This window comes from Sminthopsis crassicaudata, chromosome 4 (assembly GCF_048593235.1).
Source record: "Sminthopsis crassicaudata isolate SCR6 chromosome 4, ASM4859323v1, whole genome shotgun sequence".
NCBI classification, from domain to species: Eukaryota; Metazoa; Chordata; class Mammalia; order Dasyuromorphia; family Dasyuridae; genus Sminthopsis; species Sminthopsis crassicaudata.
In genome coordinates, this window is record NC_133620.1 from 438670926 (window position 1) to 438688045 (window position 17120).

The window sequence follows — 17120 nt, forward strand, 5'->3', positions numbered from 1 at the left end:
TGCAAGCATTCTAAGAGCTATTATGGGGAAGAATAAGAACATTCTATTGTTTTTTTTTCATTAAGTCCTTTTGGTCATAAATGACTATAGGACCCCATTTGGTTGTTTTTTTGGCAGAGATACTTTTTCTTTTCCATATAATTTTACAGATGAGGAAACTGAGGAAAAACAGAATTAAATGAACTTTTGTTCCAGAATCGCATAGCTAGAAAGTGAATAAAGCTGGATTTGAACTCAGATCTTCCTAAATCCAAGTCCGGTGCTCTATCCAATGTACCACCTAGTTACAAAAATCAATAGAAGTTAGAGGAAAGCAAATTTCAGCTCAGTAGAACAATGAAATGCCCAATAATTGGAAGAGCTGCCATTTGTTGTACAGTGCCCGACACTGAACTTCAATATATACTTATTGGATTGAATTAAGATAGTGAGACAGAAGTTCTCAAACAGAGGTGCTATGAGCATTAATTCAGGCTACTAGAGGTGATATTTCTGTTACACTTAGTGGAAGATTAGGCTTCTAATGCCTTTTGTAGCTTTAAAACCTTTGGTTATTATCTTATTTTGGTCTGGATCCATGAATTCTTGGAGGAAAGGAACTTCTGAGGAGAAAATTCCCTCATGAAAATAAGGAGTGTCTGTTTAAAAGTAAAGGAATAAAATCAAAGTATTCTAAAGAAGAAAAAAAATGTCCCTTTTGACTCCACACCCAAACTTGTTGTGTGAGATATATATATATATATATATATATCAGGGGGGTCTGTGGATAGGTCTGAATGTATATGTATACATGGAGGGCCAGTGTGTGTGTATGTAATATATTTGTGCTTAACTATAACATGCTTGGGGATGGGGTGGGGATGAAAGGGGAAAAAATAAAGTAAATAAGTACACAGAAAAGAACAAAAGAACTACCTACAAGGAAGCAAAGAAAAAATGAACATTCGTAAATATAATTTCTTCTGCTGTTATCTATCTCTCTTGAATAGTTGATTATCTACAATATTGCTGTTACTGTGCACAATATTTTTTGGTTTTTCTTACTTCATATTGCATCAGTTCATATAAGTCTTCCCATTTTGTTCATCATTTGTAACACAGTGGTATTCTACTAAGCATATAACATAACTTGTTCAGTCCTTCCTCAATGATGGATATCCTCAAATTCCAATTCTTTGCCACCACCAAAAAGAGCTACATATACATATATATATATATATATCCTTTTTCCTTTTTTATATATCTCCTTAGGTAACAGACCTAATAGTGATATTTCTGAGTCAAAGGATATGGACTATTTTATAGCCCTTCAGACAGTTTCAAATTTTCTCCAAAATGGTTGGATCAGCTCACAACTCCACCAAAAATGCATTAGTGTCCCAATTTTTCCACGTCCCTTCCAATATGTGTCGTTTTCTTTTTTTATGTCATTATCCAGTCTTACAGGTATAAGATTATTTTTTTTTTCTCAGCCATTCATGGCACTTATACAAAAATTGACCATGTATTAGGGCATAAAAACCTCAAAATCAAATGCAGAAAGGCAGAAATCATAAATGCATTTTTCCAAATTATGATGCATTAAAAATTACATGCAATATAAGGCCAGGAGAAAATAGACCAAAAAGTAATTGGAAACTAAATAATATCATCCTAAAGAATGAAAAATCATAGACACAATAATTTCATCCAAGAGAATGAGAATAATGAGACAATAAATTAAAATTTGTGGGATGCAGCCAAATTGGTAATAAAGAGGAATTTTATATCTCTAGATGCTTACTTGCATAAAATAGAGAATGAGAAAATCAGTGAATTGGGCTTGCAACTAAAAAAGCTAGAAAAAGAACAAATTTTAAAACCCCAATCAAATAACAAACTTGAAATTCTAAAAATAAAAGGAGAGATTAATAAAATTGAAAGTAAATAAAAAACTATTGAATTAATAAATAAAACTAAAAGTTAGTTTTATGAAAACACCAACAAAATTAGATAAACCTTTAGTTAATTTGACTGGAAAAAGGAAAGAGGAAAACCAAATTGTTGATTTCAAAAATGAAAAGGGAGAACTTTCCACCAATAAAGAGGAAATTAGAGCAATAATTAGAAGTTACTTTGCCCAATTTTATGCCAATAAATCTGATAACCTAAGTGAAATGGAGGAATATCTACAAAAACATAGATTTCCCAGATTAACAGAAGAGGAAATTAAATACTTAAATAGCCCCATTTTAGAAAAAGAAATACAACAAGCTTTTAATCAGCTCCCTAAGAAAAAATTCCCAGGACCAAATGGATTTACATATGCATTCTACCAAACATTTAAAGAACAATTAACTCCAATACTACTTAAACTATTTGAAAAACTAGGGAATAAAAAACTACCAAATTCCTTTTTGACACAGACATGGTACTCACATCTAAACCAGATAGGATAAAACCAGAGAAAGAAAATTGTTGGGATTACTAGGTGAGAACTCGGGTTGTCTGGATAGTGACAAGGTGAGAATTCAGGTTGGACAATTACAAGGTGAGAACTCAGGTTGACTTGATGGAAGGAGCAGGCTCATTGGCTGAGGTGGTTCTTCCCAGAAGCCCTTGCATTATCCCACGCCCATTCTCTGGGAGAATAAAAGAGAGGACTCCCAGAGATAAAAAAAGACTCTGCATTGCATCAGGCTTGACAGGGCTCCCTGCAGGAAGGGAAGTCACTTCTCTGGACAAGAGTTAACAGCAACTGCCTGGAGACAACGGTTCGTTACAGGAAGAAGAATCTGTCGGAGAGATTTGAGTAGAAGACACAGCAGATCTCTTCCCAGAGAGTGATCCGGCAGCTTCTAGAGACGACAGCTCATTACAGAAAATTATAGACCTATCTCCCTAATCAATATTGATGCAAAAATCTTAAATAAAATATTAGCAAAGAGATTACAGAAAATCATCCCCAAGATAATATACCATGACCAAGTAGGATTTATACCAGGAATGCAGGGCTTGTTTAATATTAAAAAAAAAAAAAAAACTATTAGCAAAATTGATTTATCAATAACCAAATTAACAAAAAGCATGGTTATCTCAAGAGATGAAGAAAAAGCATTTGATAAAATCCAACATCCATTCCTATTTAAAACACTAGAGAGTATAGGAATAAATGGACTTTTCCCTAAAATATTCAGTAGCATATATTTAAAACTATCAGCAAGTATCATATTTAATGGTGATAAACTGGAACCATTCCTAATAAGATCAGGGGTGAAACAGCATTGCCCACTGTCACTATTACTATTCAGTATTGCATTAGAAATGCTAGCTTTGGCAATAAGAGAAGAAAAAGAGATTAAAGGAAGTAGAGTAGGTAATGAGGAAACCAATTATCACTCTTTGCAGATGACATGATGGTATACTTAGAGAACCCTAGAGAATCAACTAAAAAAACTATTAGAAATAATCCACAACTTTAGTAAAGTTGCAGGATACAAAATAAATCCACATAAATCCTCAGCATTCTTATGCATCACTAACAAAATTCAACAGTAAGAGATATGAAGAAAAATTCCATTTAAAATAACTGTAGATAGTATGAAACATTTGGGAATCTATCTGCTAAGGGAAAGTCAGGAACCATATGATCAAAACTACAAAACATTTTCCATACAAATAAAGTCAGATTTAAACAATTGGAAAAATATTAAGTGCTTTTAGATAGGTCAAGCGAATATAATAAAGATGGCAACACTCCCTAATCTAATCTATTTATTTAGTGCTATACCAATCAAACTCCCAAGAAACTGACCTAGAAAAAATAACAACAAAATTCATCTGGAAGAAAAAAGGTTAAGAATTTCTAGGGAATTAATGACAAAAAAAGCAAATGAAAGTAGCCTAGCTGTACCATATCTAAAACTATATTATAAAGCAGTGGTCATCAAAACCATTTGATACTGGCTAAGAAACAGAATAGTTGATCAGTGGAATAGGTTAGGTTCACAGGACAAAATAGTCAATAACTATAGTAACCTAGTATTTGACAAACCCAAAGCTTTTGGGATGTGAACTCACTATTTGACAAAAACTGCTGGGAAAATTGGAACTTAGTATGGCAGAAAATAGGCATTGATCTACACTTAACACCATATACCAAGATAAGGTTAAAATGGGTTCACGATCTAGACATAATGAATGATGTTATAAACAAATTAAAAGAACAAAGGAGAGTTTACGTCTCAGATCTGTGGAGGATAAAGGAATTTGTGATCAAAGAAGAACTAGAGATCATTATTGATCACAACATAGATAATTTTGATTATATTAAGTTAAAAAAAGTTTTGTACAAACAAACTAATGCAGACAAGATTAGAAAGGAAGCAATAAACTGGGAAAACATGCTAAAGGCCTCATTTCTAAAATATATAGAGAATTAACTCAAATTTATAAGAATTCAAGCTATTCTCTGATTGATAAATGGTCAAAGGATATGAACAGAAAATTCTAAGATGAAGAAATTGAAACTATTTCTAGTCATATAAAAAGGTGCTCCAAATCATTACTGATTAGAGAAATGCAAATTAAGACAACTCTGAGATACTGCTACACACCTGTCATATTGGCTAAGATGACAAGAAAAGATAATGATGAATGTTGGAGGGAAGGTGGGAAAACTGGGACACTGATGCATCGTTGGTGGAACTGTGAATGAATCCAACCATTCTGGAAAACAATTTAGAATTATGCTTAAAAAGTTATCAATCTGTACATATCCTTTGACCCAGCAGTGTTAATATTGAGCTTATATCCCAAAGAGATCTTAAAGAAGGGAAAGGGACCCACATGTACAAAAATGTTTGTGGCAGCCCTTTTTGTAGTGGCAAGAAACTAGAAACTGAATTGATGCCCATCAACTGGAGAATAGTTGGGTAAATTGTGGTATATGAATGTTATGGAATATTTTTGTTCTGTAAGAAATGACCAACAGGATGATTTCAGAGAGGTCTGGAGAGACTTACATGAACTGATGCTGAGTGAAATGAGCAGAACCAGGAGATCATTATACACGGCAACAAGAAGATAATATGATGATCTATTCTGATAGACGTGGCTCTCTTCAACAATGAGGTAATTCAAACCAGTTCCAATAGTTCAGTGATGAAGAAAGCCATATATACCTAGAGAGATGCCTGTGGGAACTGAGTGTGGACCACAACATAGCATTTTCATGCTTTCTGTTGATGTTTGCTTGCATCTCAGGTTATTTTTTTTCTTTCTAGTTCCGATTTTTCTTGTGCAGCAAGATAACTATATATGTATACATATATTGGATTTAACTACCTGCTATCTAGAGGAGAGGAGGGGGGTGGGGGAAAGGAGGGAAAAAATTGGAACAGAAAGTTTTGCAAGGGTCAATATTGAAAAATTACCCATTCATATGTTTTGTAAATAAAAAGCTTTAATTTAAAAAAAAAGAACCTTCCTCACTAAATCTAATGAAAGAAAACTAGTCTAAGTGATAATCTTTTTTTTAATAAATTGTTTTACTTCCATAGTATATAATGCCTATGACAAGATAAGCTGCCAAATGGAAATCTTTTGAGGACTACCTGAATAAAAGATAAAAATTACTTGTAATTCTCATAATAAAATTTTGTTTTTAAATTAGTGCTTCAAAAGCATTTGAAACAATTTGCTTTTTCAAATGGGTTAGGGATTCCCTGATAATTGTCTAAGATGATATAAAAATCAGTCTAAGTCTGCTTTTGTATGAATTAACATAGACTCCTGATTAGCTGACTAAAGGAATCTAGATACATATGGCTGTGTTTTATCATTTTAGGTTGCCGGTCAATTTCAGAGATCAATAAGGACTTGGTACAGTTCTCCAAGCTATAAGAGGTGACCTTTCCAAGGAATCTGAGGACTGGATACATCAAATGACCATGTAGATCCTCCCTTCTTACATCATGTATGTGCCCTTGTGCATGCACACACACACACACACACACACACACACACACACACACACAAACTCCTTGATACCTAGCAAAAACTTCATCAGGCTAGCTATGCGGATTTCAGGAACAAGAATGCCAGGATCAAGGATAACTGGAATTCTGATGCTATCCTGTTATCAATACAACTGATTGGTTTTCTCCTTCCTTATGAGGGAATGATTGATTTCCTCCTTCATCTTCCTGATTGTGCTGACACATTTTGTGCCCAAAGACCAAACTGAATAATTTGATCATCCCAATGAAACTGAAGATATTTGCAATATAGTATTCACTTGGAAAGAGCAGAAAGGAACAGCTGCATTCATTCAGTGACATTTCCATCTTCAGTGATCATAGGGCCCCCAAATCCCATTTTGTTACAATCTGGCCAAGGCTGAATGTATTAGATTTTTGTCTTGTTCAATCTGAAGCCCCTGTCCCTCCCTACTTTGCAGTTATTTCATTATTTATAATAATCAGGATGACTTGGTTGCTCAAACTTGTTCTTAAAACAATACTGCTGTTACTATATACAATGTTCTTTTGGGTCTGCTCATTTCACTCTTCATAATATCATGGAGATCTTCCTATGCTTTCTAAAATAATTGAGCTCATCATTTCTTGTAGCAGAGTAATAATCCATCATGAACATACACAACAATTTGTTTAGCCACTGCATAATTTACAGACATCCCCACAATTTCCACTTCTTTGCTATCACAAAGAGAGCTTCTATAAATATTTTAGCACATTTAAGTTATTTTTCATTTTTCCTAATCATCTTTGGAAAACATACCCAATAGTAGTATTGTTGGATTAAAGGGTATAAGTGTTTAATAACTCTTTGAGCATAATTTCAAATCTCTCTCCAAAAAGCTTGGATCATTTCACTGACCCATCAATAATGAATTAAGGTTCCAATTTTTCCACATTGCCTCCAACATTTATCACTTTCCTTTCTATCATTTTAGCCAATCTGGTAGTATAAAATTGCATCTCAAGATTGTTTAATTTGCATTTCTCTAATCAATAATGATTTAGAGCATTCTTTCATATTATTATGAATTGTTTTTTTTTCCCATTGGAAAACCACCTGTTCATATGCTTTGACCATCTACAAATTAAAGAATGACTTGAATTATTATAGATTTGATAAAGTTCTTTATATATTTGAGATATGAGACCTTTATTTAAGAAACTCTACAAAATATTTTCCAAGTTTTCTGCTTTCCTTCTTGTAGAGGGCCACAGATAGTGGGGGAACTATGAGTGAGAAGACCCTTCAGGCCAGAGGAAACCTGCTAAAAATATCTGGTTTGGCTCCCCATTTTCCTTTTGGAATTTCTCACTTCTCCCCACACCTGAGAAGTCATGGAGGGCATGACACCTGTGTTCTACTTGAAGCAAGGATATTTACAGCTGGGTGCTTATAGTTTAGCATTTACTCAGTGTGACTGATGAGATAATGGTTCTCTCGTTCATTTATACTTAATGTGATATAATGATGTAATCACTCTAATTGGCATATAGTTGGTGTGATATAATGATGTAATCATACTGAGGTATTTAAGAGCTAAGAGGACTGGAGACATAGCTCAAACTCGGACACAGAAAGAGGAGAGACTCTGACACAGAGGAGACATCGAAGATGGAGACAGAAACAGAGATCCTTCTGCTGGCTGTCCTGCCTTCATCACTCCTCCACTTAAGACCAAGGCTCACCCAGAGATCCTCCAGAAAGCAACTCCAGACATCTTCTGATCAGGACTACATTTGTTTTATTTGTACAAAACCTTTTTAATTTAATGTGACCTAAATTATCAATTTTCTATCTCACAACACTTTTTATCTCTTGTTTATTCATAAATTGCTCATCGAACCATAAACCTGATTAATAATATGTTCCATAGTCTGCAAATTTTCTTGTGATATCTACCTTTATATCTAGGTCATGTGTCCATTTTGATCTTATCTTGGTAAATGGTGTCAAATATCGTTCTATGCCTAATTTCTGCCAAACTGCAGACTTCCCAACAGTTTTTGCCAAATAAATTTTTATCTTCAAAACTCAGGTCTTTACACTTATCAAACACTGGATAATTATATTCATTTGTTGCTGTAGATTATTTATCTATTTCTGTTCCACTGATCTATCTTTCTATTTCTTAGTACCAGATAATTTTGATAATTACTGCCTTATAATATAGTTTAAGCTATAATATGCTAAACCACCTTCCTTTACATTACATTTCCCCCCCCCATTAGTTCCTTTGATATTCTTATATTTTTGTTCTTCTAAATGAATTTTCTTCTTATTTTTCCCAGCTTGTAAAACAACTTTTTAGTAATTTAATTGGGATGACATTGAATATATAGATTGATTTTGGTTACATTATCATTTTTATTATATTGGCCCTGCCTACCCATGAACAATTAATGTTTCTCCATTTATGTAAATATGATGTTATTCGTGTACAGTTTTTTGTGATTTTGTTCATATAGATCCTGAGTTTATTTTAGTGGGTATATTTCCAGGAATTTTATACTGTCTAGAGTTCTTTTACACTTGGTATCTATAACTCTATCTTCCTTCAGAATCCTGGAATCCTACTTCACTGAAATTATTTCAATTAACTTTTTAGTTGAGTCTTTAGGATTTTCCAAGTATAACATCTGCAAAGAGAAATAGTTTTATTTCCTTTCTCCCTATTCTGATTCTTTATATTTCTTTTTCCTTCTCTTATTGCTATTTCTAGAATTCCCAATGCAATATTAATAATATTTTTGACAGTGGGCATCCTTGTTTCACATCTGTTTTTACTGAGAAGACTTCTAGCTTTATACGCATTACAAATAATGCTTGCTGATGGTTTTAAGTAAATATTCTAGTATACAAAAACTTTTTTAAACTTAATATAATCAAAATTATTCATTTTGCATTCCATAATTTGAAGTTCTTCTTTGTCTATGAATTCTTTTCTTCTCCACAGATCTGAGAAGCAAACTATCCTTTTTCTTCTAATTTGCTTATAATATTACTTTTTATGTCTAAATCTTGAACCCATTTTGACCTTATCTTGGTATAGCGTGTTAGGTATGGATCAATGCCAAATTTCTAACCATACTAATTTCCAATTTTTCCAGCAATTTTTGTCAAATAGTAAGTTCTCATCCCAAAAGCTGGAGACCTTAAGTTTATTAAACACTAGATTACTATAGTCATTGATTATTGTATCCTATGAACCTAACCTATTCCACTGATCAACTACTATATTTCTTAACCAGTACCAAATGATTTTGGTGACTGCTGCTTTGTAATATAGTTTTAGATCTGGTACAGCCAGGTCACTTTCATTTGTTTTTTTTTTTCATTAATTCCCTTGAAATCCTTGACCTTTTGTTCTTCCAGATGAAGTTTATTATTTTTTCTATCTCTGTAAAACAATTTCTGAGGAGTTTAATTGGTGAATAAGTAGATTAATTTAGGTAGTACTGTCATTTTTATTATATTAGCTTGGCTTACCCATGAGCACTTGATATTTTTTCAATAGATTAGATCTGATTTTATTTGTGTGAAAAGTATTTTATAATTGTATTCATATAGTTCCTGACTTTGCCTTGGCAAGTAGACTCCCAAATATTAGAGTTAATTTAAATGGAATTTCTCTTTGTATATCTTGCTACTTGACTACTTTGGTAATATATAAAAATGCTCATGATTTATGTAGATTTATTTTGTATCCTGCAACTTTGCTAAAGTTGTGATTGTTTCTAGCAGTTTTTTAGTTGATTCTCTAGGATTCTCTTATTATGCCATCATACTTAGATTAAGAATGATAATTTGGTTTCTTCATTACCTACTCTAATTCCTTTAATCTCTTTTTCTTTTCTTATTGCCAAAGCTAAAATTTCTAATACGATATTGAATAGTAATGGTGATTGTGGGCAACCTTGTTTCATGCCTGATCTTATTGGGAATGCTTCTGGTTTATCTCCATTATATATGATACTTGATAATGGCTTAAATAGATGCTATTGATCATTTTAAGGAAAACTCCATTTATTCCTATACTCTCCAGTATTTTTAATAGGAATGGATGTTAAATTTTATCAAATGCTTTTTTTGCATCTACTGAGATAATTATATGATTTTGTATGCTTGATTATTGACATAGTTAATTATACTAATATTTTTCCTAATATTGAACCAGCTCAGCATTCCTGGTATAAATCCCACTTGGTCATGGTGTATTATCCTGGAGATAACTTGCTGTAATCGCTTTGCTACTATTTTATTTAAGATTTTTGCAACAATATTCATTTGGGAAATTGCTCTATAATTTAATTTCTGATTTGACTCTACTTTCCCTGTTGTTCATTCTTTCCCTATTTTCCAAGTACTCTACATAGAATTGGAATTAAATTATGTTTGGTAGAATTTACATGTAAATCTATCTAACCCTAGTATTATTTTATTAGGGATTGATTAATGGCTTATTCAATTTCTTTTTCTAAAATGGGACTATTTAAGTAATTGATTTCCTCCTCTATTAATCTGGGAAATCCATATTTTTGTAAGTATTCATCCATTTCACTTAGATTATCAGATTTATTGGCATACAGTTGGGCAAAATAACTCCTAATTATTGCTCTAATTTCCTTTTCATTGATGCAAAGTCATCCTTTTCATTTTTGATACTAAAAAATTGATTTTTTTCTTTCCTCTTTCTAATCAAATTAACTAAATGTTTATATATTTGGTTGTTTTTTACATAAAGCCAACTCTTAGTTCTGTTTATTAGTTCAATAGTTTTTTTTACTTTCCATTTTATTAATTTTCCCTTTTATTTTTAGGATCTCAAATTTGATATTTAATTGGGGAGTTTAGATTTGTTCTTTTTCTGGCTTTTTTTAGTTGTGAACCCAGTTCATTGATTTCTTTATTTAATGCAAGTAAGCATCAAGAGATATAAAACTTCCCCTAAGAACTGCTTTGGCTGAATCTCATAAATTTTGAAATGTTGTCTCATCATTGTCATTCTCTTGGATGAAATTATCAATTGTGTCTATGATTTGTTGTTTCACCCACTCATTCTTTAGGATCAGATTATTTAGTTTCTAGTTAATTTTTGGTCTGTTTTTCCCTGGCCCTTTATTACATGTAATTTTTATTGCATCATGATCTGAAAAAGATGCATTTATTCTTTCTGCCTTTCTGCATTTGATTTTGAGAGTTTTATTCCCTAATACATGATCAATTTTTGAGTAGGTTCCATGAACCACTGAAGAAAAAAGTATACTCCTTTCTGTGTATTCAATTTTCTTCAAAAGTCTATCATACCCAACTTTTCTAAAATTATATTTACCTTTTTAACTTCTTTCTTATTTATCTTGTTTGAGGTATCAAAGTTGAGATTCTCAACTATTATAGTTTTGCTATTTCTTCTTGCAATTCTCTTAACTTCTTGTCTAGGAATTTGGATGCTATACCACTTAGTCCATATATATTTAGTATTGATATTACTTCATTATCTATTGTATCTTTAGCAAGATATAATTTCCTTCCTTTTCTCTTTTAATTAGATCTATTTTTGCTTTTGCTTGATCTGAGATCAGAATTGCTACCCCTGCTTTTTTTTTTTTTTACTTCAACTAAAGAATAACAGATTCTGCTCTAGCCTTTTACTTTTACTCTGTATGCAACACTCTGCTATAAATGTGTTTCTTGTAACAACATATTATAAGATTCTGGCTTTTAATCTAGTCTCCTATCCACTTCTGTTTTATATTTTAACATTCACAGTTAAAATCTTATTTTCCCCATTATGCTTTTTTCTTTACTTTCTCCCTTTCCCTTCTCCCCACTATTTTGCTTCTGACTACTCAAACAATCCACTCCTTTTACATCTCTTCCCCATTTCTTATTCTTTTCCCCATTTACCTCTGTTTTTGTCTCTATTAGCCTCCTTCCTTTCTTTCCCCTTTTCCCTCCTACTTCCCTATAGGGTGAGACAAGCTTACCTATGAAGCTAAATTTGTCTGATATTCTCTCTTTTGAGACAAATCTGATGAGATTAAGATTCACACAATGCTCATTCCCTTTCCTTCTTTCCCTCAGTTGTAATAGGTCCTTTTTTTGATTCTTCATGAGATGTAATTTACCCCATTCTTACTCAATTTTCCTTTTCTTCCAGCACACTTTCATTTCCACCTCTAGTTTCTTTTTTATGTTATCACGATAAAATCAAATGATACCTGCATCCTTTAAGTATACCCATAGAGCGATACAGTATGCAAGTGTTAAACATATCATCTTCCAATGTCAGAATGTAAGATTTTTAACTTTTAAAAGAAACAGTTATTTTTTCTTTCTTTTTTACCATTTTATGATTTTCTGGAATTCTGTATTTGAAGATCAAATTTTCTGTTCAGCTCTGGTCTTTTCATCAGAAATAAATGAAATTCTCCTGTTTCATTGAATGTCCATCTTTTTCCCTGAAAGATAATGCGTAATTTTGCTTGGTTGTTGATTCTTGCTTGCAATCCAAGTTCCTTTGCCTTTCAGAATATCAGATTCCAGGTCCTTTGACCCTTTAAAGTGGAAGTTGCTAGGTCCTGTGTAATTCTGATTCTGGCTCCTCAATATTTGAATTGTTTCTTTCTGGATTCTTGCAATATTCTCTCCTTTATCTGATAATTCTGAAATTTAGCTCTGATATTCTTTGGAGTTTTCATTTGGGGGTCTCTTTCAGGAGGTGATCAGTGAATTCTTTAAATGGCTAATTTACCTTCTGATTCTAGGACACCAGAGCAGTTTTCCTTGATGATTTCCTGAAAGATGATTTATAGGCTCTTTTTTTCATCATGGTTTTCAGGGAAGTCCAATAATTCTTGATTGTCTTAATAGGCTTCTAGACCTACTTTTCCGGTCAGTTGTTTTTCCAATGAAGTATCTTACATTTTACTTTCTTTTTTCAATTTTTTTGATGGTGTTTGACTGATGTTTGATGTCTCATTGAGTCATTCATATTCACTTGTTCAGTTCTATTTTTAGTGGATTATTTTCTTCAATTACCTTTTTTATCTCCTTTTGCATTAGGCCAATTGAATTTTTAAATGAGTTGTTTTGCTTTTTTTTTCCATTTCACAAATTCTGTTTTTCAACGAGTTGGTTTTTTTTTTCAAATATATATTCTTTTTTTTTTTTTAATTAATTAATTTATTTATTTATTTTATTCATTTTTCCAAATTATCCCCTCCCTCCCTCCACTCCCTCCCCCCAATGACAGGCGATCCCATACATTTTACATGTGTTACAATATAACCTAGATACAATACATGTGTGTAAATACCATTTTCTTGTTGCACAATAAGCATTAGATTCCAAAGGTACATGTAACCTGGGCAGACAGATATTAGTGCTAACAATTTACATTCACTTCCCAGTGTTTCTTCTCTGGGTGTAGCTACCTCTGTCCATCATTGATCAACTGGAAGTGAGTTGGATCTTCTTTATGTTGAAGATTTCCACTTCCATCAGAATACATCCTCATACAGTATTGTTGTTGAAGTGTATAGTGATCTTCTGGTTCTGCTCATTTCACTCAGCAACAGTTGATTTAAGTCTCTCCAAGCCTCTCTGTATTCCTCCTGCTGGTAATTTCTTACAGAGCAATAATATTCCATAACCTTCATATACCACAATTTACCCAACCATTCTCCAATTGATGGACATCCATTCAACTTCCAGTTTCTACCTACAACAAAAAGAGCTGCCACAAACATTTTGGCAGATACTGGTCCCTTTCCACTCTTTAGTATTTCTTTGGGATATAATCCTAATAACAGCAATGCTGGGTCAAAGGGTATGCACAGTTTGATAACTTTTTGGGCATAGTTCCAAATTGCTCTCCAGAATGGCTGGATTCTTTCACAACTCCACCAACAATGTATCAATGTCCCAGTTTTCCCACATCCCCTCCAACATTCATCATTATTTGTTCTTGTAATTTTAGCCAATCTGACAGGTGTGTAGTGGTATCTCAGAGTTGTCCTAATTTGCATTTCTCTGATCAGTAGTGATTTGGAACACTCTTTCATATGAGTGGAAATAGTTTCAATTTCATCATCTGAGAATTGTCTGTTCATGTCCCTTGACCATTTATCAATTGGAGAATGGTTTGGTTTCCTATAAATCAGGGTCAGTTCTCTATATATTTTGGAAATGAGACCTTTGTCAGAACCTTTCCTTTTAAAAATATTTTCCCAATTTGTTACTTCCCTTCTAATCTTGTTTGCATTAGTATTGTTTGTACAGAAACTTTTTAGTTTGATGTAATCAAAATCTTCTATTTTGTGATCAATAATGATCTCTAGTTCTCCTCTGGTCATAAATTTCTTCCTCCTCCACAGGTCTGAGAGGTAGACTATTCTCTGTTCCTCTAATCTATTTATGATCTCATTCTTTATGCCTAAATCATGGACCCATTTTGATCTTATCTTGGTATATGGTGTTAAGTGTGGATCCATATCTAATTTCTGCCATACTAATTTCCAGTTTTCCCAACAGTTTTTTCCGAATAATGAATTTTTGTCCCTAATGTTGGTTTCTTTGGGTTTGTCAAAGATTAGATTGCTATAGATGTACCCTTTTTTGTCCTTTGTATCTAATCTGTTCCACTGATCTACCGTTCTATTTCTTAGCCAGTACCAAATGGCTTTGGTAACTGCTGCTATATAATATAGCTTTAGATCAGATACACTTAGACCACCTTCCTCTGACTTTTTTTTCATTAGTTCCCTTGCAATTCTCGACCTTTTATTCTTCCATATGAATTTTGTTGTTATTTTTTCTAGGTCATTAAAATAGTTTCTTGGGAGTCTGATTGGTATAGCACTAAATAAATAGATTAGTTTGGGGAGTATTGTCATCTTTATTATATTCGCTCGGCCTATCCAAGAGCACTGAATGTCTTTCCAATTATTTAAATCTGACTTTATTTTTGTGGCAAGTGTTTTGTAATTTTTCTCATATAATTCCTGACTATTCTTTGGTAGATGGATTCCCAAATACTTTATACTCTCAACATTTGTTTGGAATGGAATTTCTCTTTGTATCTCTTGCTGTTGCATTTTGTTGGTGATATATAAGAATGCTGAGGATTTATGTGGATTTATTTTGTATCCTGCCACTTTGCTAAAATTCTGAATTATTTCTAATAGCTTTTTAGCAGAGTCTTTGGGGTTCTCTAAGTATACCATCATGTCATCTGCAAAGAGTGATAGTTTGATTTCCTCATTTCCTACTCTAATTCCTTGAATCTCTTTCTCTGCTCTTATTGCCGAGGCTAGCATTTCTAGTAGTATATTGAATAGTAATGGTGATAGTGGGCAACTTTGTTTCACTCCCACTGGGAAAGGTTGCAGTTTATTTCTATTGCATATTATGCTTACTGACGGTCTTAAATATATACTCCTGATTATTCTAAGGAATAATCCATTTATTCCTATATTCTCAAGAGTTTTTAGTAGGAATGGATGTTGGATTTTGTCAAATGCTTTTTCTGCATCTATTGAGATGATCATGTGGTTTTTATTAATTTGATTATTAATATGGTCAATTATACTAATAGTTTTCCTAATATTAAACCAGCCCTGCATTCCTGGTATGAATCCTACTTGATCATAATGTATTATCCTGGGGATGATTTTCTGAAGTCTTTTTGCTAATATCTTATTTAAGATTTTAGCATCAATATTCATTAAGGAAATTGGTCTATAATTTTCTTTCTCAGTTTTCGATCGACCTGGTTTAGGTATCAGTACCATGTCTGTGTCATAAAAGGAGTTTGGTAGGACTCCTTCATCCCCTATTTTTTCAAATAGTTTATATAGCATTGGGGCTAATTGTTCTTTAAATGTTTGGTAGAATTCACATGTAAATCCATCTGGTCCTGGGGATTTTTTCCTGGGGAGTTGATTAATAGCTTGTTCTATTTCTTTTTCTGAAATGGAACTATTTAAGCAATTTATTTCCTCCTCTGTTAATCTAGGAAGCCTATATTTTTGGAGAAAGTCATCCATTTCACTTAAGTTTTCAAATTTATTGGCATAAAGTTGGGCAAAGTAACTCCTTATTATTTCTCTAATTTCCTCTTCATTGGTGGAAAGATCCCCCTTTTCATTTGTAAGACTAACAATTTGATTTTCCTCTTTCCTTTTTCTGATCAGATTTACCAAAGGTTTATCTATTTTATTGGCTTTTTCATAAAACCAACTCTTGGTTTTATTTATTAATTCAATAGTTTTTTTACTTTCAATATTATTGATTTCTCCTTTTAATTTTTGTATTTCAAGTTTAAATTTTGGTTGGGGGTTTTTAATTTGGTCTTTTTCTAGCCTTTTAAGTTGCAAGCCCAATTCGTTAATCTTCTCTTTCTCTATTTTCTTCAAATAAGCCTCTAAAGATATAAAATTTCCCCTTATTACTGCTTTAGCTGCATCCCACAGATTTTGGTATGATGTCTCATCATTGTCATTATCTTGGGTGAAATTATTAATTGTTTCTATAATTTGCTGTTTCACCCAGTCATTCTTTAAGATGAGATTATTCAGTTTCCAATTACTTTTTGGTCTATTTACCCCTAACTTTTTACTGAATGTAGCTTTTATTGCATTGTGGTCTGAGAAGAAGGCATTTATTATTTCTGCCTTCCTACATTTAATTTTGAGATCTTTATGTCCTAATATATGGTCAATTTTTGTATAGGATCCATGAACTGCTGAGAAGAAAGTATATTCCTTTCTATTGCCATTAAGTTTTCTCCAAAGGTCTATCATACCTAGTTTTTCTAATGTTCTATTTACTTTTTTAATTTCTTTCTTATTTGTTTTGTGGTTTGATTTGTCTAAATCTAAGAGTGCAAGGTTGAGATCTCCCACTATTATAGTTTTACTGTCTATTTCTTCTTGCAATTCTCTTAACTTTTCCTTTAGAAAGTTAGATGCTATACCACTTGGTGCATATATGTTTAGTATCGATATGGCTTCATTATTTATGCTACCTTTCAGCAGGATATAGTTTCCTTCCTTATCTCTTTTAACTAGATCAACTTCTGCTTTTGCTTGATCTGAGAT

The 17120-nt window shown here is 32.6% G+C and overlaps 1 protein-coding gene across 3 annotated transcripts in view; it reads left to right on the forward strand.

Annotated features, from left to right (window-relative positions):
- The window catches only part of HAO2 (hydroxyacid oxidase 2), a 48864-nt gene extending 40982 nt beyond the window's left edge, over positions 1–7882 (forward strand). For 2 of the 3 annotated variants that reach the window (XM_074263234.1, XM_074263235.1), the window contains one exon: positions 5828–7882. In XM_074263234.1, the coding sequence (XP_074119335.1) occupies positions 5828–5883 (56 nt within the window). In that variant the 3' untranslated portion in view covers positions 5884–7882. Of the gene's footprint in view, positions 1–4983; positions 5113–5827 lie in introns of all 3 variants that reach the window. The other variant, XR_012481403.1, reaches the window with a different exon arrangement.
- Positions 7883–17120: the final 9238 nt, after the last annotated feature.